The sequence below is a fragment of the Xiphophorus hellerii genome, chromosome 1, assembly GCF_003331165.1.
Source record: "Xiphophorus hellerii strain 12219 chromosome 1, Xiphophorus_hellerii-4.1, whole genome shotgun sequence".
NCBI classification, from domain to species: Eukaryota; Metazoa; Chordata; class Actinopteri; order Cyprinodontiformes; family Poeciliidae; genus Xiphophorus; species Xiphophorus hellerii.
In genome coordinates this window covers 5274079-5301095 of record NC_045672.1, presented here as the reverse complement: position 1 = coordinate 5301095, position 27017 = coordinate 5274079, and the positions used below count along the sequence as shown (strand labels likewise).

Genomic DNA, 27017 nt, shown 5'->3' with positions numbered 1-27017 from the left:
ATTATTTAGATCTCAATCCTGGGGCGTTTGGGCTTTGGTTTGGTAAATGTGTTGTTTCATGCTTTTGTATGCTGGTTTTGTCCCTGATTTTAGTAACAGGAATAAATATGGCTTCTTCCCAAGCAGATGGTGGACTGCTCGCTCACTAGACATGGTGTTTAAATAACTGAAATTCTTATGTAATTTAAGTATTAACATTTATAGTTCATTTTTGCCACTTTGCAGTTGTTTCCTCCTGTTTAAGGTTCAATGCATTGGATGGGGTAAAAAGTTGAGTGATCTCATCCGTCTCATTCATCAGGCCATTATTTTCATAGGCCTGCTGAAAAAACCCCCCGATTGATTCAGAGGTCAAAATAGTGACATTTTGAACCCAAACATGATTGATTTTAAGTTATTATTGTTTTTTTATTTAACTTAAAAGTTAGCAATTTTCATTGCTGTGTAATCTGTTTTATTTTGTTGTTTGCAATTTTTTCTTACTCTTTCTTTCTTCCCACTTCAGTTCAAAATTCGATATCCATCCCAAAGGGAAATTGAATGTTGACTCATTTCATCAGAGTGCCTTCAAAGACTCGTTGCGGATGTTGATGCTGTGATCCTGTAGCAGTCAGCCTTGCAATAAATCTGTAGAAGCTTCTGATTAAATACTGTTGCTGCAGGATACTAGTACATGATGTACATTTATTATCACAAAGCATAAAAAGGCAAAACAGTCGTCGTCATAAAAGAAAACTGTTCCGTTTTTATTCTGACCACATATTTAACGCGACACAACACGTGACACTAATTCATTTCTGTAGGTCTGCTCGTTTTTCAGATCATGTGAGACCAGAGCTGTTTAAGTGATTTCTTAATGCTACAGTAAAACTGAAACAAAACAAAAAAAAATACAAAAAAATAAACACCCTGATCAATCACAGGCTAGTCAAGACTTTAACAGCGGCAGAAATTATGTTTCACGGAAGGCCATGAATGAAGTCATCATTTGAAAACTGCTTTGTAACTCAGTGTTTCGTTTTTTTTGACATGTGACAAAACAGCAAAACCAGAAGAAATCTGCTCGGAGCTAAGAACCTTTTTCTGGCTCCACATGCTGGTTGTGTGACGGAGTTTAAACAGGGCGGCTACTCTTGAAGCTGCTGGAGTCGAGGATTAGTTATCGTCCCAAAATCTGAGCCGCTCGGTTTTTGCGTCGACCACACGCTACGATGCAACATGTTGCGAGGTGACGCTACTGTTGGTTTAGCATGTTCAGAGGATAAAAGGAACATTCAGAAAGAGAGAGACAGGCACACACACAACATAAAAATAACTTGTTAAAATGCCTAATCAGCAGACTAATGTCTGTCACTTCTGCCGACAAACCCACAGATTGCTGCTATTTTCTGTAGGTGACAAATATTAAGTCGTACCATATTGTTGCAACCTGCATTTGCAAAGTTACAACCTCTACATGTAAATGAAGGCGTATAATAGGTTGCACATGTGATATTTTGATCACGTTCTGCACACACACACACACACACACACCCACACACAAAAAAAACTGATCTAAAAGGGCGTGGAAGCTGGTTAGGCGTCACGCTGATGAAAGAAGAACAATATGCAAATGAGCCGTTCCTTTCCGCGGCAGAGCGTTGAGGATGTTTGATGAAGTCAGTGATGGGTGTGCATCTCGCCACGCTGCCTCCGTGTGGGAGGAAATCGGTAACTACTTGTCAGTCTGAGCGTCCAGGCGTGATTTCCATCCTCCTCTCTAGCTGGGGCTCCTCTCCTCGGTTCTCACTGTGATCTTGAATCTTCTCTCCTGGTGCATCTCTGTGAACAACAGGAAGGGATTTTAAATTATTACAGATAGAAACAAACCTGAGAAAGATCCTGTTAAGATGGGTATAAGATTAGGAATAGTTAAAGGAAGAGAGAAACAACAGCTGTTCTTTCCAAGCTTACTAAACTTAAAAATATGGATTTCAGGACATCTGTGTTAAAATGTAAAAGATTTAGCTTAAATTAAATATTCTTATTAGCTTCTGATTTTGTTATAAAGGCCAGCCTGGTTTTTATCTCGTTGCCACAAAACATTCAGGTACACCTTACTAGCAAAGATTGGACCATCAGGACTTTTTTAAAGGGCACCTAATATGGAAAAATCTACTCTTTTTTTTTTTTTTTTTAGCTTTATATCACATTATAATGTTATTCCCTCATCAAACACAAACCCAAAATGTTGTTTCAGTTCATTCATTCATGTTTGAGAAATCCTTGAATCTCTCGTGGCAACCGTTCAGGCAACCACTGAAACTCAACCGAATTCTGACCAATCCGCTTAACCCCCCTAATAATCTAACTTCCTGCTTCACAATGCCACTTGACAACCGAACCTGCAAGGCGTAAGCATGTGTGAAGCTAAGTGATAACATTTAACTTTATTTCGTTAAATAAAGTTAAATGGTTTTTTTTGCAAAAACCACTTTGAGATGTTGGATTTGTTTATATTACACTTCACGTAAACTTGAATGACCGAGATGGAATTCTTCGTTTGCAGTTTGACAACTCCTCAGGACATGATTTGATTCGTTTCAAGAACAAAACAAATAAAGCTGCTGGGATGAGGAATTTTTTTTCCCCCATTTCAATATTAGTCATGTTAAGATCGTATCTTTTTAGGGAAAGTTCTGTGCAGGAATTTAAACGTTTTTGCAAGACGAGGTTATGGCAAAGATCAAAATCAGTCATTTTAGGCTGCAACTATCTCAATCGCAATGCTGCGGAGGGGTTGACTAAACAAAACTAAACTAAGCCATGATGCACAGAGCAGAGATCTGTCATTGTGAGAGTGTACAGTATAGACTTCTCTGCAGAACTGAACCACATTAAACCTCTGAAGCGCTGCAGATCTTATCTCCACATTTAAAGACAATGCTGCATGTGACGTGTTAATCAGGGCACACACATGCAGTTTACTTTTGTAGCATGGAACTAACTAACTTTGTTCTTCTTTATTTTTCCTACTAATGCACATTTGTGGTTTCACTTTTAAAATAAACTAACAACTGTCTGGTTATAGACATTTGTTGTAATAAGAGGAAACAGTAAATAAATGCTGCACGGTGATTTAAAAAAATATATCATAATGCGTATTTTCCCTCTGAGCAGTTCAGCTTTTTTTTTTTTTTTGTTGCAGTATCTCAAAATAGAATTCAACTTTCTGCAGGCTTCCTGAAGCTCCTTGGGTTCTCTTTTAACTTAGTTTTTGTCCGGTACCTATGACAAGCATGTTGAGCATGGTGTGCTTAAAAAGTGCTGAAAGTGGACAATTGGAGGGCAAAAGGAGAAGTGTCAGGCCTACAACAGTCTCCCCAGCAGATGAACAGGATCTGAGAGTTGTTTCTTTAAGAAAAAGGGGGAGAAAGGTAGAGCAAAGAACTGACAAAGGACAGACAGACGCCTAAACCGTACTGCTGAATGGCACGTTGTCAGCTGACATCTTTTTGGGATTCGATCTCGATGGAGCTAAAATCTGATTTTCTGTTAATTACACTGAGAATACAATGCAAAATTGTCTGTTATGTGTAGACACAACACTGGAGCTTGAGGGCTTTTTTTTCCTGTAATATCTTAATGGTTAGAGTTCTATGGCTTAAAAGTGAAAAAAAAAATCATTTCCAACAATCTGTCAGAAATAAGATTTGAAATGACTCCACTAGAGCTGAGGGAAAAACACACTTTCCAAGATCCTTAGAAGTCCTGGAGAACAATTGGTCAGCAGGACTTTAAAAATACAATAAGTACAATAGAGAACTTGAGTGAGCTAATAATGATATTTTTGTTGTAATAAATTTGACTTCTTTTTTTTTAACCAGAGTTCATGTGCCACTTAACAATACAGGTTGTAAAAAACGTTTACCCTATTTTACTGATTTTGCTTTTTTGATACACTCAAACATTGAAATATCATACAACAATAACTTAAGTAACAAGAGAACCATGCAAAATAAAATGAAAATAAGTCTTTTGCTTCTAAACCTATAAATAACTGTCTGGCTGTCCTACTACAAACCTCACGTCTGTTTGAACTGGAGGTCACAAACTGGCGACCCTACATTCTCCTTCAGGTTTTTCTGCGAGAGAACAGAAGTTGCAGTTCCCTCACTTACATCAAATTGTCCAGATCCCAAAGAGTCAACGAAGCTCCACCCTGTCTCACTTCCAACAGCATGTTTACCTGTAAGTATCCTGTTTCATTGCTGTGGTAATTTTACAACATGTATCGAGACACCTTCAGAAAGTTAACACGTCATCTCACCAGTCCACAAAAGTATTTTCTCACAAGTCTTAAGAATCACCAAGATGTCTTTTTGTAAATGGGAAACTTGCTGTTGCGTTATTTTCGATCCGTCTGGTTTTGGCCACAGAACCCCTCCCACAGACACAGTCGTTTCCACGTCTCTTTCTTGTTGTTGAATCACGAACACTGGCTGTAACTGATATGGGAGAGGCCTGCAGTACTTTAGATGTTGTCCTGCAGTCGATTGCAAGGTTGGAATAACTCTGGTAGTCTGGCCTCTCTACCATTATTTGATGACTTCTTGCGTAGTTACACAAAGTTACTTTTTGTCTTATGCTTAGATCACCTGGATGATCCGAAACATTAGACATGATGAAAGACAAACAAACAAATAAATCCCTCCCCCAGTAAAGTTTATGATTTTATATTTTGCACCACTGTATCTGACTTTCAGTAGATAATGTTCAGGCATCATCTTCCTGCTGCTGTAGAACATACAGTTACAAGGATAGAACTTTTGAGATTAAGTATAGACAGTACATTTGTACTGCTTCAACAGAAGCAAGCACATCTCAGATAATAATAATAATAATAATGTTATTTTCACACAGTCAAAGAGCTTTCTATTGGCCATATGATTGCACAATTTGACATTTAAATAAATTTGTTTAGTGGAAGCACACCAATTTTGAAAGAAACTCTTGTTTTTCAATAAAAGATTATGGCGCTAGGGTGAGGTGTTTTTTTATGGAGCCCCCTAGAGGACATGGAGGATTTTTTTCCCCTTTTGTTTCACCTTGCAAAAGTATTGCATTCCCTCACAATACTTTTGCGTTGCCTCCCAATAGGTTTTGCGTTCTCTTGCAATAATGTACAGATCAGTTAATGAGGCATAATTGAATACTGAAAGTCTTTCTTTGACGGCCACCGTGCTTTCTGCTATTATACAAGGTTTTTCTTCTGAACCTATGATAGGTTTATAGGTTTATAGGTACATATAGTATTTTTACAATACTACATGTTCTCCGTGCACATAATGTCATTTTATAGCATAATCAAGCAATCAAGTAACTATGTTACTTTTTATTTTTTACAGTGGATAAAAAAAATTATATGAACATCCAAAATGCCTTAAAAGAAATTTGACTTAGTAGTTTAACACCTTAAAATTGGGCCTCTGTCTCTTTAAAAACTCAGGAAGTCATCACAACATCACTCCGTTTTCATGTCACTTTCTTCAAGGTTTTATGACTTAACCCTTTAGCAACGTTTTTACTAGTGCTGCACTGAGAAGTAGATCATGCAATGAGCTCAGCAGATGTTCCACCAGATATTTGCTAATTGCTGCTGGCTAGTCTGAAGGAACTGAGTGGGGCAGTTGCAAGGCAGGGCTGCTCTGTGAGGCAGAGGCTTGCAAACAGCAGCTCCGAGGAGGAGCAATGGCTGAAAGGTGGTACTAGGTCCAACCAGGCATTTTGTATGGCTGAATGGTTGCCATGGAGATTAGAGGATTTCTCAAACATGCATGAAAGAATCAAGGCAACACTCCTGGTATGTTTTTGATTATGATATGATGTAAAGCTTTGTATTGGACCTGCACTAAAACCGTGCCCGACTAATTGGTTCCAAATCACTGAGCTTTTTTTTTATTCTGGTGCTTCATTCTTATCAGTTCTGTTAGTCACATTACCCTGAAATACCCACATTCAATGTGTTTAACATTCAGGGACTAAAAATAAACCCGCTACTCACTGTTTGTGTCTGAGTCTCTGTCGGTTTCGGTCTCTATGCGAAGTCTCTTTCTCCTGCGGCCTGCCTTGCTCTCCTGACCCGACCCACTCTTGTCTTCCTGCTCGTCCAGGCTGCTGTCGGCCTCATTTGCTGAAGACGAGGACTGTGGCGATGCTGAGGAAGCACAGGGGCTCGCAATAGAAGGACACTTTTGCTACAGGCAGAAATAAAGACACAGCTTAAGGTTTAGACATTTGCCAACACAATCAGCTCTGTGTCTTAGTTTGGGTTACCTTGCCGTTTGACGATATCGACTCTTGCTTCTGTAGCGCAGATGTCAGGGTCTCTAGCCTTACCAGTGCTATGGAAAAATGAGCACAAGTGAACCACTTGGGCACAAAATATGTTTTTCCACTGCTAACTGTTTAGCTAAAGGAATGTGTAATACTTTTGCTCTGCTTTCCTTTGCTTCAGTGCGTAGAACATCAACACTGAACACCAGAAGAAGGCATTGCTTTACTCTTTTACAGTTCTTGCCTTGACAGGCATTTCTCACAATCAAACTTACTTATCTACATCAGCATGGGACACATTTCCATAATATCCTGTTAAGCCACTTGCTCAACACACCCTGAGGTAGAGCTGTCATGGTTTAGTGAGTGTTGGTGGAATGGTCATATGGAGAACAAAAAAAGGGAATGAATACTAGATCTATTAACTATATGTCATACTGAACCTGTGCTGACGCTGGATGAGAAACAAACAGGAGCAACGTCACACTGATTTCTAATTTGGACAAAGAACACATACAGAAGCAATAATTTAGATTATTTCCTGTGAGGCTTAAAATAGGACAGCAGTCCTGTTCAACACTGAACTGCACATAGTTTATAGAAAGTTGTTGTCCTGAAAGACATAGAAGGCAAAAGACCAATATCTTCAAAAAAGAGAGTTCAGATGTTTCAACACTGTGAGGCTCTCTGGCTGGTCTACACGTTTGTACAGTTATTGGCTCTATGGCGACACTTAGAGGCTATGCTGGGAAAATGGTGTGAAAACAAAATCTATACAAGCTAAAGACACGCTGAACATTTAATACATAATGCAAAGCAAGCTTATTGAATGTGTTATGTGTGTCAATGATATTTATATTTCATTTTATTTAGTAGTGGTGGGACTTGATTGAAAAGTCTTAAGCGAGTTAATTGAAGGGTCTGTAATTAATTAATAACAGTGAATCACATTTTAATTGCAAACCATATACTGAAACTATATGCTAAAGCTCTTTTTGCTTCTAAATTATTGCATAAATAGACGTACTAGCTCAACAATAAAGATATTTATTGTTTTTTATTAGGGGTGCACTGATTGCAGTTTTCTGGCCGATCACCGATTGCTGATCTATTAAAAAAATCCTAACCTGCCAATTCCAATTTTGGCCGATACCAATTTTTTTTGTCTAAAATGTTGTCAAATATAGCAAGAAAGTTGCCAACAGTGAGATGACTATCGTTAACTGCAAACATATAGACATGATCTGGTGGGAGGGTCTGCTAGTCAAACCTCTCTAAGCACCAGAGCAGAAGAAGATAGCAGTTGATTTAAATACCTTTGCAGAGGTAGATGAAATTGGTAGATGAGTTCAACTTTAGATGGAAAATCGGGCGTTCACTGATTTTACAAAATTAGGGAAATGGGCACCAATAAATCGGCTGTCCGATAAATCGGTGCACCCTTAGTTTTTATCCTGTTATTTAGATTATTCAACCATCAGTTTGGTGAAAAGTTCTGTTATACCCATTCAGCTTTCAAGTGTTTCAGGAACCTGATCATTCATGGAACTTCAATAAAAAGTACTTCTTTAGAAATGCGGACAGTGGGCGATGACATTAGCATTAGGGATGCTAATGGATGACCAACTCCTCGGTTTTGAACAAAAAATGAACCCCGAGTGGGCCAAGAGAAGCAGCTTTGTCACCCATTGCTGTGGTTTGCGTATGTTGTTTGTACGCCAGATTTATGGGTGAATAACACAAATAAAAAGGTTCCCGCTCAGGACTTTTGTATGAAAATAATCAAAGAATTGCGTTAAAATTGTTAAAATGTATGTAATTAGTCATTCAAAATGGACACATTAAAGTCTCAGCCCAAATTATTGGACTTTCTATTAATATTGGAAATGCTTCAATATAACATAATAACTTATCATTAGTATCAGCTACTGTAAGTTTCTACGGGCAATCCTGTTGAAACTCTGCGTTAAGCTTTAGGCTATCATACAGCAACATGTGTCCCTTTCTGTTTGTTAAATTTCCATTCGGTGCAGTACAACAGTTAAAAAGAGATTTAACGTGAAAGTCATTTTTCCTAATTTAAATGCCATTATCAATTTCACACCCTTTGCCTTATAAACTATAATGACATTTTCAGCCAATTTTCATGTCAGACAATGAGGAAAAAATACATTTCAAAACCTTTTTAGTGTTTGTAAATGTCTGGTTTATGTTTTCTCATAACAGGTATTTTATGAGATATTGGCAACTTATAACGGAATACAGTCAATGACGCAAGCATTTTTATTTTTAATGAACCAAGGCTGTATGGAGAACTGACACATTCAGTAAATAGCTTTCTTTCCCAGAACTTGATTTTCAGGACAGAGTCTTCCGCTCTCATTTGTATAGGCTAAATTCAAAGCTAGTTTGTCAAGCTTAGCAGGAGGAGGAACTCAAAGTTAAAAAAACAAACAAAAAACTCTGGCTTCTTTATAGTGGGGTTGAGTTAAGTCAGTGGTTCCCAAAGATTTTATGGATAATCCTATGGATTACAATAAAATCCCCCCAAAAGGAAAAAAAGAAATCAACTGGGCACACACATCGTTCAACCAGACATAAACCTATACACATATTTTTTTTTCAAACGCCACTGAAGTTTATTTCACACTTCAGGTTGCAACAAAACAAACTACAAACCATCTTTACAGTGAAACACTTTTGTGCAACAGTTTTTTTTTTCTCCATTCATCCATACCGCTTCCCGAGTCCCCCTGCAATGGCACTGCGCCCCACATAGGGGGTGCGCCCCACACTTTGGGAACCACTGAGTTAAGTCATTTAACACTCAGAGTGGTTTCGATTTAACGGATCAAAAAGAAACTCTTAAGGGGCTCAAGCTAACACGTAATCAGAGCAGTGCCAGTTCACAAAGACATTTTCTCTTTCTAAAACTCAAAACATCTCAAACAAAAAACATGTATTAGGGGTGTAATGGAAACTTTAGATGTTTTGGAAATACTGTATGTATCAAATATAACTTCTCATGACATAGCTGTATCTGACGCCTGGAAATTGGTCTCTGTCTCTTTAAGAAGCTTCCACCCTTTCCAACACTCCTCCTTCAGCATGATATAACAACTATACTTCTCCATAATGCCGTTTACAATCATCACTAGGAGCGTTGTCTTTTGTATGATGAATTCACCTTTATTTTATTTCTTTATTATATTTTTTTTTTTGCAAAAACCATTTTGAGATGTTCTGTCGGATTTGCTTACAGTACAGTTTATATTAACTTGAATGGCCAATATGAAATCCTTATTTTGCACTTTGACAACTCCCCATAATGTTATTTGCTCTGTTTATGTGTTAACAAATCAAATAACATCCAGTCCAACCAGGTGTTGCTAATTGCTGCTTACACTAGTCTGGTGGAGTTGTATGGGAGAAACCTTGGGGAAGGGGGCTCTGTGGGGCGGGCGCTCAGATGGGGACTGAAGCTCCAAAAACGATTCTTAAAAGTGTCCCTTTTAAGATTCTGCACTTAGTATTACATTTCAACTTCCTTAGTAAACAAGTCCTTATTGGGCTGCCAGAAAATACTTTACTGCATAAAGCTGAGCATTCTCAATGAGTTGGATGTATAAAAAATTAAGAAAAAACAAAACAAAACAGAAAGAAGGATTGTTTTGACCCTTTAAATGTGACGTAACGCTCTTCAGAGCCTGGATCATGGCAGCCCTTGACAGACGTCAAAATAACCTATGCACTCCTATGAAGCTTGTTAAAAAGCAGGAAGAAAACTGGTTAGCATCTAGTCTTTTGTACACTTTTAAATCTGCTCTGGTGTAAGAGGAAACACTGTTTATGACATGGTGATATAAATCATGTGGTGAATTCAGGCAAAGTCAACATGCCAGAAGGAAAGGGGTATGGGTTGATTTCTAAGCTAGCTATTTCCAACTTCTGTAAATACCGCTGGTTATGAGCCCGAGCTAGGTGAGCTACTTCCGGCTACTTCTGGCAAAACAACTTGGGAAAGCAATTTCAGTCGATTTACTAAATACTGCCATCCCACATTTCCACCTCAACATGACTAACGGACATAGTTGAAACGGTCAATAGCATCCTGCTATTTCTCTTTGCCTGATTTTGCATTGAAGATTTGTTAGTCAGTGAGCAGACAGAGTTGCAGACATTTTAGTAATCTTTACCTGGACGTAATGACAGAGTGAGGACAGGAACTTTCTTTCCGTTGCTTTGCTCCGTTTTATCATTTGCTTCCTCTTTTTTATCCTGATCTTTGACCTGCGGCAATAATACCATCATTACATCTTTTGTTCACCATGGTAAAAATTTTAAAGGTTTACTAGTAGTGTGAAGAAGTTTGAAAATACCTCATGGTTATGATCACTGATCAACTGTTGTTCTTGTTTGATGGGCGTAGAGGAGGAGGAAGAAGAAGGGAGGGAAATGAGTGAAGGTGATGACACAGGTATCGCTGTATTCACATTTCTGTCAGGGCTCCTCTGTACGTCTCCCTCGCAGTGCAAGGCGATGGGACAATCATCATTTCCAGGTTGGCTAGGTTTAGTCTTTGCTCGATCGGAAAGGTCCAGAGGCCCATCTGAGCTCTCTCTAAGTTCTTCTCCAGAGACTTTCTGAGTCTTGGAAGGTGGGCTTTCTGTTTTCTCTACAGGCTTAGTTTCATTCTCTATGTTCTCTGGCATCCTCCTGAATGTGAACACCACTGTTGGTTCTTTAGGGGGCTGAGGCGTGCTCTGCGTTTGGCTCTGCCATGAAGAATCAAAACCATGCCTTCTGGTGGTGGCTTGTGAGATTGGTGAGATCAAGCTGGAGAGGCGTGACAAATGAAGCCTGTTGGAAGGGTTCTGCAATGCTGGGTTGGCTCCCACAGCTGCCATGGGACCCCAGTTCGGGCCTTCAGATAGAGGCCAGGGCAGAGAGACGGGGCCACTCTTGACTGGTTTGGGATGGCAGGGGATTGGAGCGTGGATCACAGGTCTGCTCGGTCGCACCTCTCCACTTGGTGAGGAGGAGGACTTCTTCCGAAGATGTGGGGTGTGGATGGAGGAATGCTGATCAAGAGCTTCAACGCTTTGAGGAAATGATGAACAGAAGTTAGTTATATATTAGGAAGGAATGTGATCTTATTTTTTCTTTTAACCAAATGAAAAACAAGGACAAAAAACAAAAACAAAACTGAGGTGAAGTCTCAAAGGTCCCAGGTGTCACCTGTCATGTCCAGTAGATGTAGTCTTTGCTCTCTGTTGGACAATGACTCTCTCCATTGCTGCATATTTGAAGTCTTTATAATAATGTAATTTACCTTGACATAGGAAGGACTGTATTTTCTCTGTCAGAGAATATTAAATATTTTTTGTCCTTCATATTGTATAGCTACTTCATAATATGCTATATCTCATTTTATGCAGATGACACCTGGTAATAAAATACAACTATTAATAAAAACGTAGATGCCTCGAAATGTCCAGACAGTCAATGACTTAAAAGAGTTCATTATGTTTGGTCATCTAAATTCTTTCAGCCACTTTGAGTTCTATGATTATATTGATTAGTTCAAGTCAAAACCAGGATTTGGGAATGGTGGCACTCCTCCCCACAAATGTTACTATGTGTCTATATGAGTTTATAAAAACTCATATGGCTTCCGGGGATCAAAGCATTTTGGCATTTAAAAAAAATCCTTCTTCTCTTTTGAAGACATTTATGTATAAACCCACTTATAAGGTTTTTACCTCTTCTCTACACCTCGATTTACTCTGTGGTCTGTCTTCCAGGATGAAGATGCTAAAGTTGGCTGAGGCTTGTATACTTCCTGTGTGAGAAAAAGGAGTGGATTACAATACATTTCAAGGTTACTACCAGATTTCTTTGATCAAAAGAAATACAGTAAAATATCAAAGGAAATAGCTATACTTTTTCGAACCTGGCGGTGCATTCACATCAGCCCTATTTAATCTGCTTAGATTTCTCTAACTCTAGTTGGTTCGTCTAAAATGGCTTGTTCGTATGGGGATGTGTGAATGCGTAATCGAATTCTGGTCCGCCTAAAAACTTAGGTCTCGAATGCATATGTGAATACCAAGAAGTCCAGAGACCGCTCCAAAAGCAGGAAGTGGACCAATGCGCAGGGCATTCTGGGTAAATACTACCAAAACAATGTGCATGTCTAGCGCCTTCGGGAGAAACGGCTTGTGGTGTTTTGCTAAAGACAATATAAGGAATCCTGCAACTGCTAAAGTCTCATGCCACTCTATTCCTTTTCACATTTAGAGAAGAAGGAAGTTGCACACATGTCTTCTGCCGAGGTTTTTGTGTCACTTCTTTCAGTGCTTTTTGGTGCAGTGCCTCCACAGGTGAGGGGGGGAGAGGGACAGGTTGCTCAAAGGGTTTGGTTTATTTGACACAGAGCCGTGTAAAAGTGAATTTCAGCAGCTGGAAATGGAACAAATGTTGCGATTCTGGTCCCCAATCAAACCGGGTCTGCCAGGCTATCAGGTTTGAAAACGCATTAACACCTTTGCTCATGTGTGGAATAACTGTTAGCTTACTTGTCCAATGCAGTAATACACATGGAAGTTGTTATCATGCTAATTAGGTAACTGTAAAAATTGAATTTAGGTTTCAACAAAGGGTAGAAAGCGTAGAAAGCTGTTTTAAAAAACTTACAAAACTACTTCGGTTTGTGCCTCTCAACAGCCTGCATACAGTTTCTGTAAAAAAATAAAAAAATGATAGAAGAGAACAAATTACAAAATCTGCTCTAAAAAAAGAAGCCCTTCTTCTCTGGTGAGCCTCACCTTCACCTCTGTGCTCTGCCTCAGTCTTCACCAGTACATCGCTGTCTGCTGGTTGGTCTCTGGACCGACTGATGGTTGGGCTGACCAGGGCTACGGCTCCAGGGGACAGAAGGTCAGGAGACATCTTTGGCTTGACGTCGACAGAGTTGTTGTTATTGTGCTCGCTGCAAGTTCTGCTTTCACACACCGACAGGTAGTGTTGAAGAAACAAAGGACGAATTTAAGGGGGCGCAAAAAACAAAACTTAGTAGAATTTTTACTGAAATGACTTGAATTGGGAGGAATTTGATCAAAATGACATGAAATTATTTTCAATGCGTTTGAATTTAATCAAATGTGATCTGTAACTGGAATAAATTTCACTTTGATATATGGGACATTTGTTGTGAACTGACAATGTAAAATACTTAACTAAACCAAATCAAAATACATTGATTTCTGTTGGGATACAATTAATTTCAATGAACTGATTTCATCGTTTTCATTGTATTTCTTTGGAGTTGATTATGTGGCATTAAATTTTTACCTCATTTGGTTTTTTTTTTTAGCAGAAATTTGGGATCATTTGGATTTTGCATTTTTTAGTCGAACTGAAATTAGCCAGTGGAAGGTTTAGAACGACGATGCAATCAATTGAACGTTATCTTTTTACAACAAAGGCGATTTTCTTGTGTGATTATTAATTTGTAGAGGTTATTAAGCTTCTCAACTACAATTCGACCGAGGTCCAAATTACACGACAATAAAACACAACAGTTCTGTTGCATTTTAGCCTGTCGTTTACAAGGTAACAGCATTATGCAAAGAGTGAAACTTTTTGATAAAAGTCAGTTTAATGGACTTTATTAAACTGAATCCTCATTGGGCACATTTAGTTATAACACCCAGAGATGATTAAATTGAAATGCATTCCTTGGGATTCAGTTTTAAATGTCACATTTATTTTTTTTAATTTCCACTTTTGTCCAAAATCCTTTTTGGTGCAGCAATAATAGTTTTCCTAATGAGTGAAACTGTACAAAAAATAAAGGTTCAATAACCTAAACTGTCAAAATCAGTAAGGAGGATTTTAGGACTAGCTCTAAAATAAGCTAAACCTTATTGTAGTTTTAGCTTACATTAAGCTAAACTAAGTGGAAACCTCAACCTTTCCAATCAAATATCACATACTCACTCAAGTGCTGCTCTTAAACTGGCAACGTCATCTTTAAGTTTAAGATTCTCTTTCCGAAGGTTGGTCATCTCTCCAGCTAAAACCCAAAGAACAAGTCGCAGTAAAAGATAGGTTTTTTTAGATAAAGGCAACAAGAAAAGATTTGAAAAACAAAGTGATTTTTAGAGGAAGCTAATGATACTTATAAAAGGAAAAAACATCTGGAATACCAAGGAGGGAGATGTGCTGGAGGCTCTGTATGCGTGAGGCTTCGTACTCCTGCTGTCTCCGCTTGGTGACCTCTTGGCTTACTGTACATCTGTCACACAGTCCGGCTCTCAGTCTGAACACACAGCAGAAAAAAAAAAAAGCAAATTCAAGTGTTAATTTTACGCTAATTATGCCCCGAATTCATATATTTGAGGAGACTCTTGTATATTGATCTCTCTGCGAAAGCTGGATTTGTTCCACACTTGAAAAACTAAACTGTGTGGCAATCAGCTATTATTGCAAACAAGTTATTTTGTAAAACAAATAAGAAATGAAACTCTGTCAGGCCTCAGCAGCTGAAGCTACAGTTCACTCACTTTTTAAATGATGGTTTTATTTAACAGCTCGTCCGAACCAACATCATCTCACGTGACAATATAACTCCAAGTCCCAGTAAAAACGATGGCTCAACTGTAGCAGAGTTTCCATTGACCGTATAACTGTGCAAATCGGAAATAGGAAAATACATTCGCTTAACAGAATTTTGCTAATTTTGAGAAAACCCGATTTTCAATAACACATTTTTGCGTTAGTACGAGGTATTGAAATAAATGTGTTTCGCAAAACTGCAATGGAAGCACTTTTTTATTTGCATCGCAGGTCATTTGATTAACAACCAGGTGTTACTACTGGCAGGAAAGATGAAGAAGACGACAGGTGGTACAAAGAAATCTCTTAAACGGAACCTGCCTGACAACATGAAGTAGGTTTTAACATCTCAAAAGTAACACGTTCTCCTATAACCAGCAGAAGAGATACAAAGCCGATTTCATCTTTTTGTATCTTACTAATCTCAAAGAAAGTCTTCACACTGAAATCTTTACAGAAAACATTAGGTTTTAATTCAGTGTTACCTGTTTTCTAGAGTCTTGATGTTCTCCGTCAGTAATCTCTGCTGCTCCTTCATCTGCTGGTTTCTGGTGTATAGTTCCTCCATTCGCTTTGTGTCGCTGTTGGCATCAAACAATTAGAGTCGGGTTTTAGTAATACAAACAAATTCCATAAACATTCAAATGAAATCAGATTTGAACACTCGCAGAATAAAAAGACACATATAGCGTTATTTCTCACTGTCTCAAGTCAAAACAGACCAAACTTTTTCTTCTTTTTCAAGAATTTCCTAAACTATTCCCATTTGCTAGTTGTCACAAGTCGGGATGCACCGATTCAGTTTTTTCACTTCTGATACCAATACAATATCTGAGGTTGAGACTTGACCCGATACCAATCCGATACATAAAAACAGAGCTGAACTGACTTAAAACATTTCTTTTTTTAAACAGACATAAACAAATTGAATTTAGCTGATAACTATGGGCCTGTACAGCACACTTAAAAACAATGATATTTTAGCCAGCTTATAAAAACAACACAACTTAAATTTGTTCAATCAGCGCAATAAAAACAGCCAAATGTAAAATAAATAATAAAGAAACTGAAACAGATAAAACAAACAAACAAACCTTCTTTCTAATGATTCAGAAAGTGCAATTAGAAATTCTAAATATAATGCAAAATAATAAAGCATGATGACGCTCAGAACACAAAGCATTGAATTACTGAACAGATCTACCCTTATGGATTGGACACAACAATTTGGTATTAATATCAAGTTGGTGCATCTTTAGTCACAATTCTGAGAGAAACAATTTGTCAGAGATTTATTTAGAAGCAAAAAAGTTTGATTGTCATTAATTTCCTAAGATTTGAGTGTACACGTTTGGTTTAAAGGATGTTAATTTGCTATAGGAACTTCAGGAAACTGAACCACCAAATCATCTAGATTTATCTGATTGTCAGCAGGATCAGCCCTTACCTGCGACTGGTCAGTCAAAAAAAAAAAAAATGTTAACATTTTTCCTTTTTATTAAAATCAGCGAATGCTACCAGATCATGGTGAAAACTACACTCTTTGGTATAGATGCGGCTACTGAGTGAAGCACTATCACTGTCTCTGAGATGTTTAAAATGATGTAAGAAGTACAAAGGAAGCTGTTTGAAAAGGAAATGTTCTTCTATAGCATGCCAAGACATGTCCCTGGTTTATTCAGGCTGTGAGACAGTTCAAGACTTTTAGCAGAAAACAGGAATTTCCATATTCCCCTTTGAGGTCTCTACCCATCCCTGTCAGGGAACAAGCTGCATTTGGAAATGTTAGGAGGTCCCTGAAAAATATTAGATACACAAAACTTTGCCCAAAGAAATGGTTCTAACTAAGCAAATAATGTCCAATTGGATAATTACTGTAGCGTGATTATCTATTAGCTGGGAAAAGTTATTTAACTCAAACTGATTCAACGAGTAGTTTCTCATTTCTTAAACAACTATGTCCAAGCTAGCAATCTGTGGCCGTGGGAGAGATGCTAGTCTGTTTAAGAAGGGTCAAATTATTGGCATCAAGCAGAGGAAACATCAAAGAAAATAAAATTGAATAAAAAACTTTCCAAAATTTTTTTTAAAACTGGAAGCAAAGATGGGGAACCATCGTCTTCCAGGATGACCTGTGGTCAGAAAACAAATTCTGAATGATAGCCACAGCCGAGAACTCAGCCGAGAGACAGATACTCCAGTGTCTCCAGGTCTGTCCCCTCGGTCTCCTAGTGGAGGGACATGTCTGAAAAAATCTCCTCAGGGGAGAGCTGACTCCTTTCAATGTGGAGGAGTAGCACAAATTGCATTTTCTCTATCTTAAAATCAGTTAATAGAACTTCACTGTGATAGAGAGATTGTGTTATTGTTTTTTTTTAATCTAAACATCTAATGAAGCCAAAATGTTTTACATCCCCACTATGAATAGGTTTCCCATTTATTTTTTTGTGCAAGCATGTGTAAGTATTTTTTATTTTAAATGTACAATCACAAGTAAAAATATTTGATTCAGGCTGCCTTCACACCAGCTCTGTTTAGTCCACCTTGATCAAAAGACCAAACAGTTTGTTTTCCTAGTGAACCAAACTTTCCTAGAAACGTCTGGTTCGTTTGGGGAGCAATCGAACCGAAAGAAAAGGAGCAAACTCTGGTCCGCCTTCAAACCTAGGTCTTGGTTCTGCTGAAGTGAACTCTGATGCGGTTCTAATGTACATGTGAACGCCAAGTGGACCGGAAACCCCTCCAGAAACAGGAAGCAGACTATTGTGCAGGACATTCTGGGTGAATACAACAAAAACAAAGAGAGTCTAATGGTAGCGGGACAAATGGCTCGTCCTGAGCGTGGACGAGCGAATGACACCACCACCAATTTTGTTTACAATTCGTGAAGAAAGAAGTTGCGTTCATGTCCTCTTCAGAGGTCATGAACCTCTTCAGTGAGTCTTGGTGCAGCGCCCCTAGAGGCGAGGGGGTGAACGGGTTTATCAAAAAGTTTGGTTCGTTTGACGCAGTGCGGTGTGAAAGCAGCTGAAAATGTGACAAATGTTTGAACCGAGTCTACCGCACTATCAGATGAGAACTCTTCTCTGATTGTCCCAACTTTGTCCACATGGACTTCAACTAAGCAAGTTCATCACAAGTGAATTGTTTCTTTTAATTGGGACTGTAAAACTTTCAGCAAAAATGAACACTTCAATTTTTCCAAAAGTAATAATAACTGTCTTCTCTGGAACAACACAGAGCTGCTGGCTGTGATTTCGATCAGTTCTCAGACTTTTTAGCTGCTGTTTAATCTCATTTTAAGTAACAAAATTAAGGGTTAATTAGTTTCATCCCGCAGTATCCTCACCAAAGCTTCTATGTTCTGCAGCCTCATAAAACTGAGTTTTATTGACATGTGCCACCTGCTCCTATAGTAAATAAATATCCACTGGGAAAATATTTAGTATCTTCATTACACTTCTTGAATGATTTAAAAGGGCTAATTATTTGTCAAGTTGCTATTAATACGATAGGTGTGCTTACATTGAATAATCTTCCCATCTCCTTTCCCCTTTCTCTCAGTTCTAAGAAGAATCAAATGTTCGGTGACTCAATAACAGACTTGTTGCAACATGAGCTTCCTTCCCTCCATGCAGCAAATGACGTGAGTGAACCCGGAGCCAGGTGCAGGTCTGGCGGGCCGCCTCCCTGTCTGATCTGAAAACGCTTCACATCTGAACTGTCTTCAATTTCTACGTAAACCACGAGTCTACTCACCAGCCCTTCTTGTTGGACAGCTCTTTGACTTTCACCTGCAACACTGATAAAGAAAAAAAAAAAAGGCATACTTATGACTATCAGAACTTATGGTGATTAAAAAAGAAAAAGAAAGAAAAACAATCTTTGCTGTGCTCATAAATCTTTAGCCCCTCACCTTCCACTTCTCGTTCATGGGCTTCATGCAGCTTCTGCAGAAGGTCTTTGAAGCTCTCCATTATTTCCAACATTCACAGATGAACTTCGCTTAAACTGTGTGACAAAAAGGCAGGTGTTTATTATTTTTTATTTTTTCAATCATTGTCCATCAGAAGAATAGAATAAAACAGGATTTTCTTTTTTTTTTTTTTGCGACAATAACATTGGCTCCAGCTTGCGCCACGCCCTTAATCCGATGTTATTACGAAATAATAAAACCTCACAAGAACAGTTAAACGCGCGAACGTTATAGCCCGAGGACTGTTTGTGTGAATCTGAGAAGGAGTCCCTAAATTCTCATGAGGAAGCGATTTTTTTTTTTTCTTTTTGTTTAGGAAAACTAGTTAGACTGGACCTGCCAGGTGGGTTACTTTGGCTCGCAGTTTGTGATTCAAATACATAAACAACACCATATAAACTTGATCGCGTTTTCAAACGTGTGCCATCATTTGAAAATACTGTCATAGCATACGGGAGCAAATAAGTTCAAGAAACTTTCCACTCCTTCAGTAAATTCAACGTACGACACAATGTAAGTTCAGCGAGTAAAACAGAAGAGCGTCTGCTAAGAAGTAAGAAGCTCAGAGTTACAATCTGTGTGGATTTATCTAGAGTTGGGTCGATCTGATCAGATTTTACGAGTAGCACCATGGGAAATCCTTCTCCACGGGTGCCATGGTGTAGCTCGCTTTATTGTAAGTGCTGTGAATTGATTGTTGCACCCAGTGTTTCTCTACAACACCTTGAATATAATCAATAACAAATTATATGGACTATATATGGACAGTGTTCTGGCTTGTCCCTAACTGCGTTTCCATTACTAACGTGTGCAAATCTGCTATTGCCAAAAAATAAATAAATAAATAAATAAAAAATAAAAAAATCACAATTTCGCAATTGCAGTGAGAACTGAAATTTAAATCACAGGTGAATAAGCTCGTTCACAGGGTAAGTCGTGACGACGTCAGAAGTAAAGAGTTGCATGACATATATTCATAATTCAGCCATGTTGCCGGCGCTTGTAATCTATCAGCCAATCAGAGAGTGCGGAGTGATAAGCCCCGCCTACTTGGGAGCGGCTAAGTATGCAACTTTCTGGGGAAATTCTAGTCTGTGATTTTACAGAAGCGCTATGGATTCAACACGTTGGAATGACCCACAACTTTTTATGAGCTGTGTGATGCTGTGAGAGCTCTGGTGGAGCCAGCTGCACACTGTCCAAGAATAAAACACTAACCATCATCCTCCTACTACTTCTTGTCGTCTTATTTGATGTTTTCGCCAGTAGTAACATCCTGCTGTTGATCAAGTGACTCCTGTGAAAAAAGTGTTTCTTCAGTGTGTTTTGAAATACCACCGAAAATCCACGTCGTCCTAGCGCAGCACCTTTCCATAAAAAAAACAGGACCAATTTCCCTTATACTCATTTATTTCCGGAATTTCAATTCATGAGATTCTATGGTTAATGGGAACACGGCTACTGACACCCTTCAAAACAAGACAATTACAAACTGTTGGGAAAAACTTGAACTGCAACACCAAAACACAATGACAGACAATAAAGAAAATCAGATGTCTTCATAACAAGAACATATGCCTGTTGTCGCGACAGAGCGTTGCCGTGCCATTGGCATCCTAATTACTAATTCCACTCGATTCCCATCTCCGTCTGCAATTCGCAGATTTGACAAATTGTTCTCCATCTGTAATTTGTCAAGCTGGAGTCAATTTTTCGGATTGTCTTGAAAGATAAATGGGGCTTTTGTGCTTTGCCATAAAAACGTGCTGCTTATTAGTTTGTTTACTGTTCTTCATCCCACATTTCATCACACGACCCTGGTTCACAGCAGCCACCTGGTAGCTGTGTGGAATCGTTCACACCAGACACAAACGGCTCTAGAGTTCGTTTGAAACCGTATCCAGACCACCTCCTCCAAACGCAAGGTTGGTCTGAGCCCTGAGTGCAATTCCTGTGTTCACATCGACACGCAGTTTGTCTTGAAAGGGGTTAAACATCTCAGGAGTGTAAACACCCAGGAAGATGGGAACTGAGGTAAGCAGCAGTGACTTTCTGTCTGTTCATCGACAGTGTGGATATCTGACTGCAGTTGGGAGGATTTGGCTGTTTTCGAAGTGGCCAAAAGCAGCATGTAGAAAGTGAGAACAATGCATTTTTCTAAGTGAGACTGAAATAATCACAGTAGGAAAGTGACTGGATTTGGTGGAAAAAAAACCTTTTTGAAAAAGAGACGGTAGCAGAATTTCTGATGGTTTGTTTCTGAAAGATGCTAATGTTTATTAGCTCTGGAGCACATTAAGATGTAACTATATGTATGGTAGATTCATTCTACTGCCTATTATTAAATTATCAGTGCTGGAAAATATAAATGCAACTGAATGAATAAAAAAACTTCAGAAGTAAAAAAGTTTTTGTGTGTTTTTTTTTTTTTTTGAAGATTCGCTCTGTGCATTCTGGCTCGCTTGGTGCTGTGTTATGTGTTGGAAAAAGTCTCCGGTCTGTACTGTGCTGAGTAAGAGCTTCGAAAATAAGTGTTCTGGCAAATTCTTAGTAAAAGGTAACTATATCCTTAACTACTTATTTTGTCCTGCCTACATGTAAAGACTGGCTTAATTTTGCGTGGAGTGAAATTGCAATGAGCTCACCTTACCCTCAGTTCACACACTAGCGTGTTAAGACAACCTGTGTGTTCTGGAGTTCTTGCTAAGGCTACGGCCTCCACCCTCGCTGAAGGGTCATAACTCAAAGAGCGTTCTACTTTCTAGCACTGCTTCGGACCCAGTGGACAGCAACCTGTTCAATGTGTGAAACCTGGCATTCCGTGTTGAATAGCTTGGGACACAGAAAAGGGAAGAACATGACTTGTGCGGTGATCAGAGCCTCCCATTAGCCTTGCCACCAGGAAAGCAGCTTTTACCAGCTTTTTCAGCTCGCAAGATAAGTCATGACTGGTCAAGCCGGTTTCAGCTCCCCACCAAAGGCCTCTCTAAACCTGAGATAAAGTACATGGGATGGGCGAGCTACTGCAGAGAATCTCTCTCTCTCTCTCTTTCTCTCTTTTTCTGACTGCCTCACCTCATGTGCGTACTGAAAATTGTACAACTATGCTGAACAGTCAGTCTGCATTATAGGCCCAATGTTATAGCATTTGAAGCATAAACGACACCTAGCACTGCTCTTTGTAAAGAAATAAAGCTACGATCTCATTCTGATCTTTTCAGGAAGCGGTCGAAGCGCCAAGATGAAATCGTGAAAGTGGTCCTATCAGTGAGCTGAAACTCCGTTTGGTCCTAGAGATCAAGGAGACAAGCACCCGCATGAGGTTGCAGGCTTTAGAGACAGCCAGCCTGACAAAATATCTGACGGACGACATAAACGTGTGAACCCAAGGCCATTCCCGCCTTCTCCTAGTTGTTTTCTGCCTTCTTCCTCTATGAGGAGAAGATGTTATAAAAAGGATGATCAAACTCTCTTGTTCAGATTTGAAGTGCTTGTTGGTGTTAAATTCACCATTACACACTCAGCAGCTCTTTATCAGTGTCACCAGGAACTCACCTGTGCCCCATCACAACTCCCTTTGGAAATGGTGAAAAGAAAAAAAAGAAGGAAGCAGCGAATATCTTCGGAGATATTCGCTGAACGCACTGGGTCCCCCATGATTATGGGTGCTGCTTTACTCCTGTCTGATTCAGGGACTGAAAGTAATTTTGGCAAGCAAATGGTGGCCATCATAGCCCTGGATGAATTCAGGGTTTACAAGGAGAAACGTGGCCTCATTAATTGCTGGGACTATATATTTGAAGCACAAGAAGAGATTTCTCATCCACACCTGGATCACTTGGCTCTGTTTGCCTGCCTGGCCCTTGAAAGGTAACATTTGAATGCTGAAAGTCGCCCTCCAGAGGTAGTTGCATGAACCTCTTTGACTACTTTTACATGAGCAATTGGGTATTAGTGTGAAGGAACAGACTGTCTCTTTTAGTATTCTGCTACCAAACCTGTTGGAAAAGGGCTTTTTCAGTTAAACTTCATCTAGCTGTGTAGCATCTTGACACTAGGGCAGTAATGATTAGATTGAATAATTCGACTACCTCAATTTGGAAAATTTCTTGTGGCAAATTATCTTCTTCAGGACTTCATTAAATTATGTTTTAATATTTTGCACACTGTGTTCCTGCCAGATGATTATTTGTGTTGTGCGATGCGATGCTCTAACTTCCTCCAGTGAGCTGTTGACAAATGCTAAGTGCTATTAGCAGCAATGGAGGAAGACGATGAGGCACCCCATCTCAAAAGTGTGCTGGAAGTAGGAATGTCAGGGCTGTTGCCATGTCCAGATTTGATGCTAGAAGTAGTTTTATCTCCCATAGTGAAACGCTGAACAAACTGAAAAAATTGAAAATGAGGATATTTATCATATTGTTTGGTTCTATGACAGTAGAGTGGGCTGTTAGACCAACACTACTGCTCTTGCAAAGCCACAGAAACACAGGTGAAGAAGAGTGGAATGATCAGTTAGGCATTACGCTGCATGGTGGCGACTTGATGCCCGGGGCATGGATGGTAAATGGTAAAATGGGCTGCACTAGTATAGAACTTTTACCATCTCTGAGGACTCCAGACAGCTTTACACAACAATCAGTTATTGACCTTTTCATACACACTGATGGCGGTAAGCTACATTGTAGTCACAGCTGCCCTGGGACAGACTGAGAGAAGTCAGGCTGCCAGTCAATAGGCAGCACCACGCCCTCTGATCACCACCAGTGGGCAAAGGGGGTGAAGCGTCCTGCCCAAAGAGGCAATGACAAAGTGAGTGCTCAGTAGTTTGATTGGGGACCAAGATTGGAACATTTGTAACATTTTCAACTGGTGCTGTTCACTTTCACACGCCACTGCGGCCGAACCCGTTTGTTCGGTTTGGTCGGTTGTCCCACCACGACCGTTTATATGCAACTAAATGTTGGCATGAGAGCATGCCAATGTTTGAAATGTGTTTGTTTTTTTATGTTGTGAGGCTTTCTATTACATCAGTGTCAATAATTAACCCGGCAACCACATCCTTTTGCCACATGTCTTCCTCTGATTGTAAAGCAGATGAACCAGTGAAGGAAGCAACACAAAAACCTCTGAAGAAGTCACTGAGCAAAACTTCCTTCTTCACAAAATGTAAGCAAAAATAGGGTGCAGTGGAAAATGGAAACATTTTCAGTTCCCAAAGGAAACTGAACATTTTCAGTTCCCATTGCTGGGAGAAAAGCTGGTAAAGATGTAAGCTTTTGGGAATTTTCAAACTTCAAGTAACAGAGCTTTAATCTGGCAAGTTCATCAATATTTTGGTCCTCTGAAATCGCCTCGGGCAACATTCACCTACAAGTATGAAGTCCATACAATTTTAGAATAGTCTCGTTGTGTGTTACATTGTGTGTAACAGACTCACAGTTTCCCATCAAACTTGTACCTGAATGTATTCCAAATTTAGTCAAGCGCTAATATTTAGCATTTTGATCAGTGGAGTTTCAGCTCTCTTGACATGTCAGGATATGTCAGGAAAGAGGCTGTTCAGATCACTTCAGCAGAGCAAGAAAAGACCTGCCTGCCTCAGTTAGCTGGCTCTGCTATCACAGATCCTTATTCACACCCCTTCCCTCTCTCTCTCTCTCTCTCTCTCTCTCTTTTTCTCTCACATAGACACACACATGTTTAAATTTATCACTGCTTACCCAGTATTTCAAGTTCACTAGGCTTCAGACTATCTCCAACTGGCATGAAATTTCCCAGTCAGTCAAAAGAGATGTTAGCATGTTTTTTTTTTTTTGCAAACACATCGCCCGGGATGCTCCACACCTGTGAAGAAACCCATAACGCAATAAGAAACACGCCTCACTCCTGCTGCTTTCAGGCAGACAGTTGCTGCCAAACGGTTCGTATCAGAGCGGGAAAGTTTGGAGTTTGAGCAAAACCGAACCTGGGTTGTTTGGGAGAAAGTTCTGGTGTCCAAGTCAGCAACAGGTCACAACTACACAGCTGTGGAGAAGGGGAACAGAGCAGGAGTTTTAACTCAGTCCTCGTTTACAACCAGAGGAAGACATGTGGCAAAAGGATGTGGCTGACGGGTTAATTATTGACAGTTTTTGTTTTTTTTATTACAAAAAGAAAAAAAAAAACCTGATGTAATAGAAATCCTCTCAACATAAAAAAACAAACACATTTCAAATGATGGCGTGCTATCATATCATATATAAACTGTCTGTATTATACAGAATATTAGTGAGCAGTTCTGATAACATCCATAAAACTCATTAACTTCCAAATTAAATCCTCAGTCATGTGCATGAGTTGAACCGACGGTTCTAAATAGTTCCCTGTATAGTTGTTTACTCCCAGCAGCTCCTCTGCCCATCTACAAGCCTGTCTTTCCTGGCCTTCAGGTCCGACCTTTGCCAATTCCAAACTCACCTCACTCACCCTGGGAACTCTCGCTGCGGCGCTCCTTCTGTCCCGACTTCTGCCTCTTCGTTCAGAACTCCTCAATGGGCTCGAAATAGAGAGAGGGAGCAGAACACGCAATGGAGAGAAGAGAAACAGAAGAGACTGAGGTGAAGGAGAACGCCCCATACACTCACACTCACCCCCCCACCCCCACCCACCGTTCCTTTTTCTCTCTCTTTCTCTCCCTCTCTCATCTCTTTACCAAGAGAAAACCGGTTGGGCTGGTCCTCCCCTTGAGGAACACGAACACTGAGGCCCGGGCAAGTTCTCCCTTGATATTCCTGTTCTGCTGAAATCCCACGAAACTGGTTAAACCGGTTCCAGGAAGCCCGGTTCCAGGAAACAGAAATATCCAATGTAGGACCCCATGACTGCATATCTAAACCAAGAGCTATTGTTTTCCTGCATGCCATACTGCAAAATAAAAAAAACAAACAAAAAAACTAAACTGGTGTGAGAATGGAATTAACTAAATAATTGAACTTTAATGTAAATTTAGGAATAATAACATGGGCACTACCTGCTGAGACAATGTTCATTGTCCTGATATAAAATGAAGCAATCGCCTATGAAGACGCTACAGACTGGAGTTTGAAAGGGTCAAAGACTTCTGTGGCACTGCTGGTATGTGGACGTGCGGGCGAGCAGCAGACAGCTGCGGTGGACGGTCTGTTGCTACAGAGACGAGACACGATTCATGTCTTGTGTGATGTTAAAAAAAACAACCAAACAAAAAAAAACCAAACAAAAAGTCGTCTTCCTGATTCTGAAAACAGATTCCTCACGACCGGCTCAACTGGACTGAGCCGGGCATCTTTATCGTCACTGTATGACCTGCCACTCCCTTGTTGGTTACGGCGCTGCACACGCCTAAAACCACAGCGGGATCGGCGTGTTCCTGGCGTCTTTTGGTCGCTTGTTTTCATTCTGAAGCCTGAGAAGGCCTCAGGAAACATTCGAGAAGTCTCTCAAGAGGTCAGTGGATTTAAAATGAATTCCAAGTGCAGGTTCAGCATTGGGTTTATTCAAGCCAACATCGAGAGCAGAGGCAATATGAGAAGAAAGACTTCACGACACGCACAGGCTGCTAATTTATCTTTTGGCAGTGTAATACCAGTCATGGCATCTAAGTAAGCAGGTGTTTTCACATTCATGTAGCTAATTTGTCTACAAAGAAAACTTTCAACTATTTGACCTGACCTACCAAACATCATGCGACCTGAATGTAGAGCTACAGGTGTGGAACATGGTTCCCGGAAGAGAACAAGCAGATAGTACTTCTTGGAATATACCAGCTATCTCCACCATGACACGCTAAGTCGACTCAAAAGGTGGAACATGGGGGGAGCGAACAGATGAGACGAGTGTTTCAACCTATTCCTCTAGAAATCCAAGACATCAGGTGAAGAAATCAAATGGTTGGGGAAGTCATCCAGGTTTCTAATTCTGAGGTATAGCTCTTCTTCTTCGTCACACTTAAATGCTTCGGATCATCAAACTCATTTTAATGCAAGGCACAGAAAACATTTACAGGCACGGAAGGCATTTTTCAAATGATGATTTTATCTATTAAAGTCAAATAGCCATACAAATCAACCTGGCCCCTATGTGAGAG

The 27017-nt window shown here is 39.7% G+C and overlaps 1 protein-coding gene across 3 annotated transcripts; it reads right to left on the bottom strand.

The window, feature by feature from the left end:
- Nucleotides 1–722: 722 nt before the first annotated feature.
- rbbp8l (retinoblastoma binding protein 8-like) lies at nucleotides 723–25541 on the bottom strand. 3 transcript variants are annotated; one of them, XM_032569406.1, is made up of 14 exons: nucleotides 25370–25541; nucleotides 18851–18945; nucleotides 18694–18736; nucleotides 15420–15515; nucleotides 14526–14638; nucleotides 14317–14392; nucleotides 13149–13315; nucleotides 13012–13055; nucleotides 12078–12157; nucleotides 10695–11415; nucleotides 10512–10605; nucleotides 6316–6383; nucleotides 6044–6236; nucleotides 723–1821 (listed from the first exon to the last, which is right to left on the bottom strand). In XM_032569406.1, the coding sequence occupies exons 2-14, from the start codon at nucleotides 18921–18923 to the stop codon at nucleotides 1760–1762; spliced, it is 1830 nt and encodes a 609-aa protein (XP_032425297.1). In that variant the 5' UTR covers nucleotides 18924–18945; nucleotides 25370–25541; the 3' UTR covers nucleotides 723–1759. The 3 variants fall into 3 exon arrangements, with proteins under 3 accessions (XP_032425297.1, XP_032425279.1, XP_032425288.1); XM_032569388.1 differs by having other exon boundaries at nucleotides 13143–13315; nucleotides 25370–25540; XM_032569397.1 differs by having other exon boundaries at nucleotides 13143–13315; nucleotides 25379–25540.
- Nucleotides 25542–27017: the final 1476 nt, after the last annotated feature.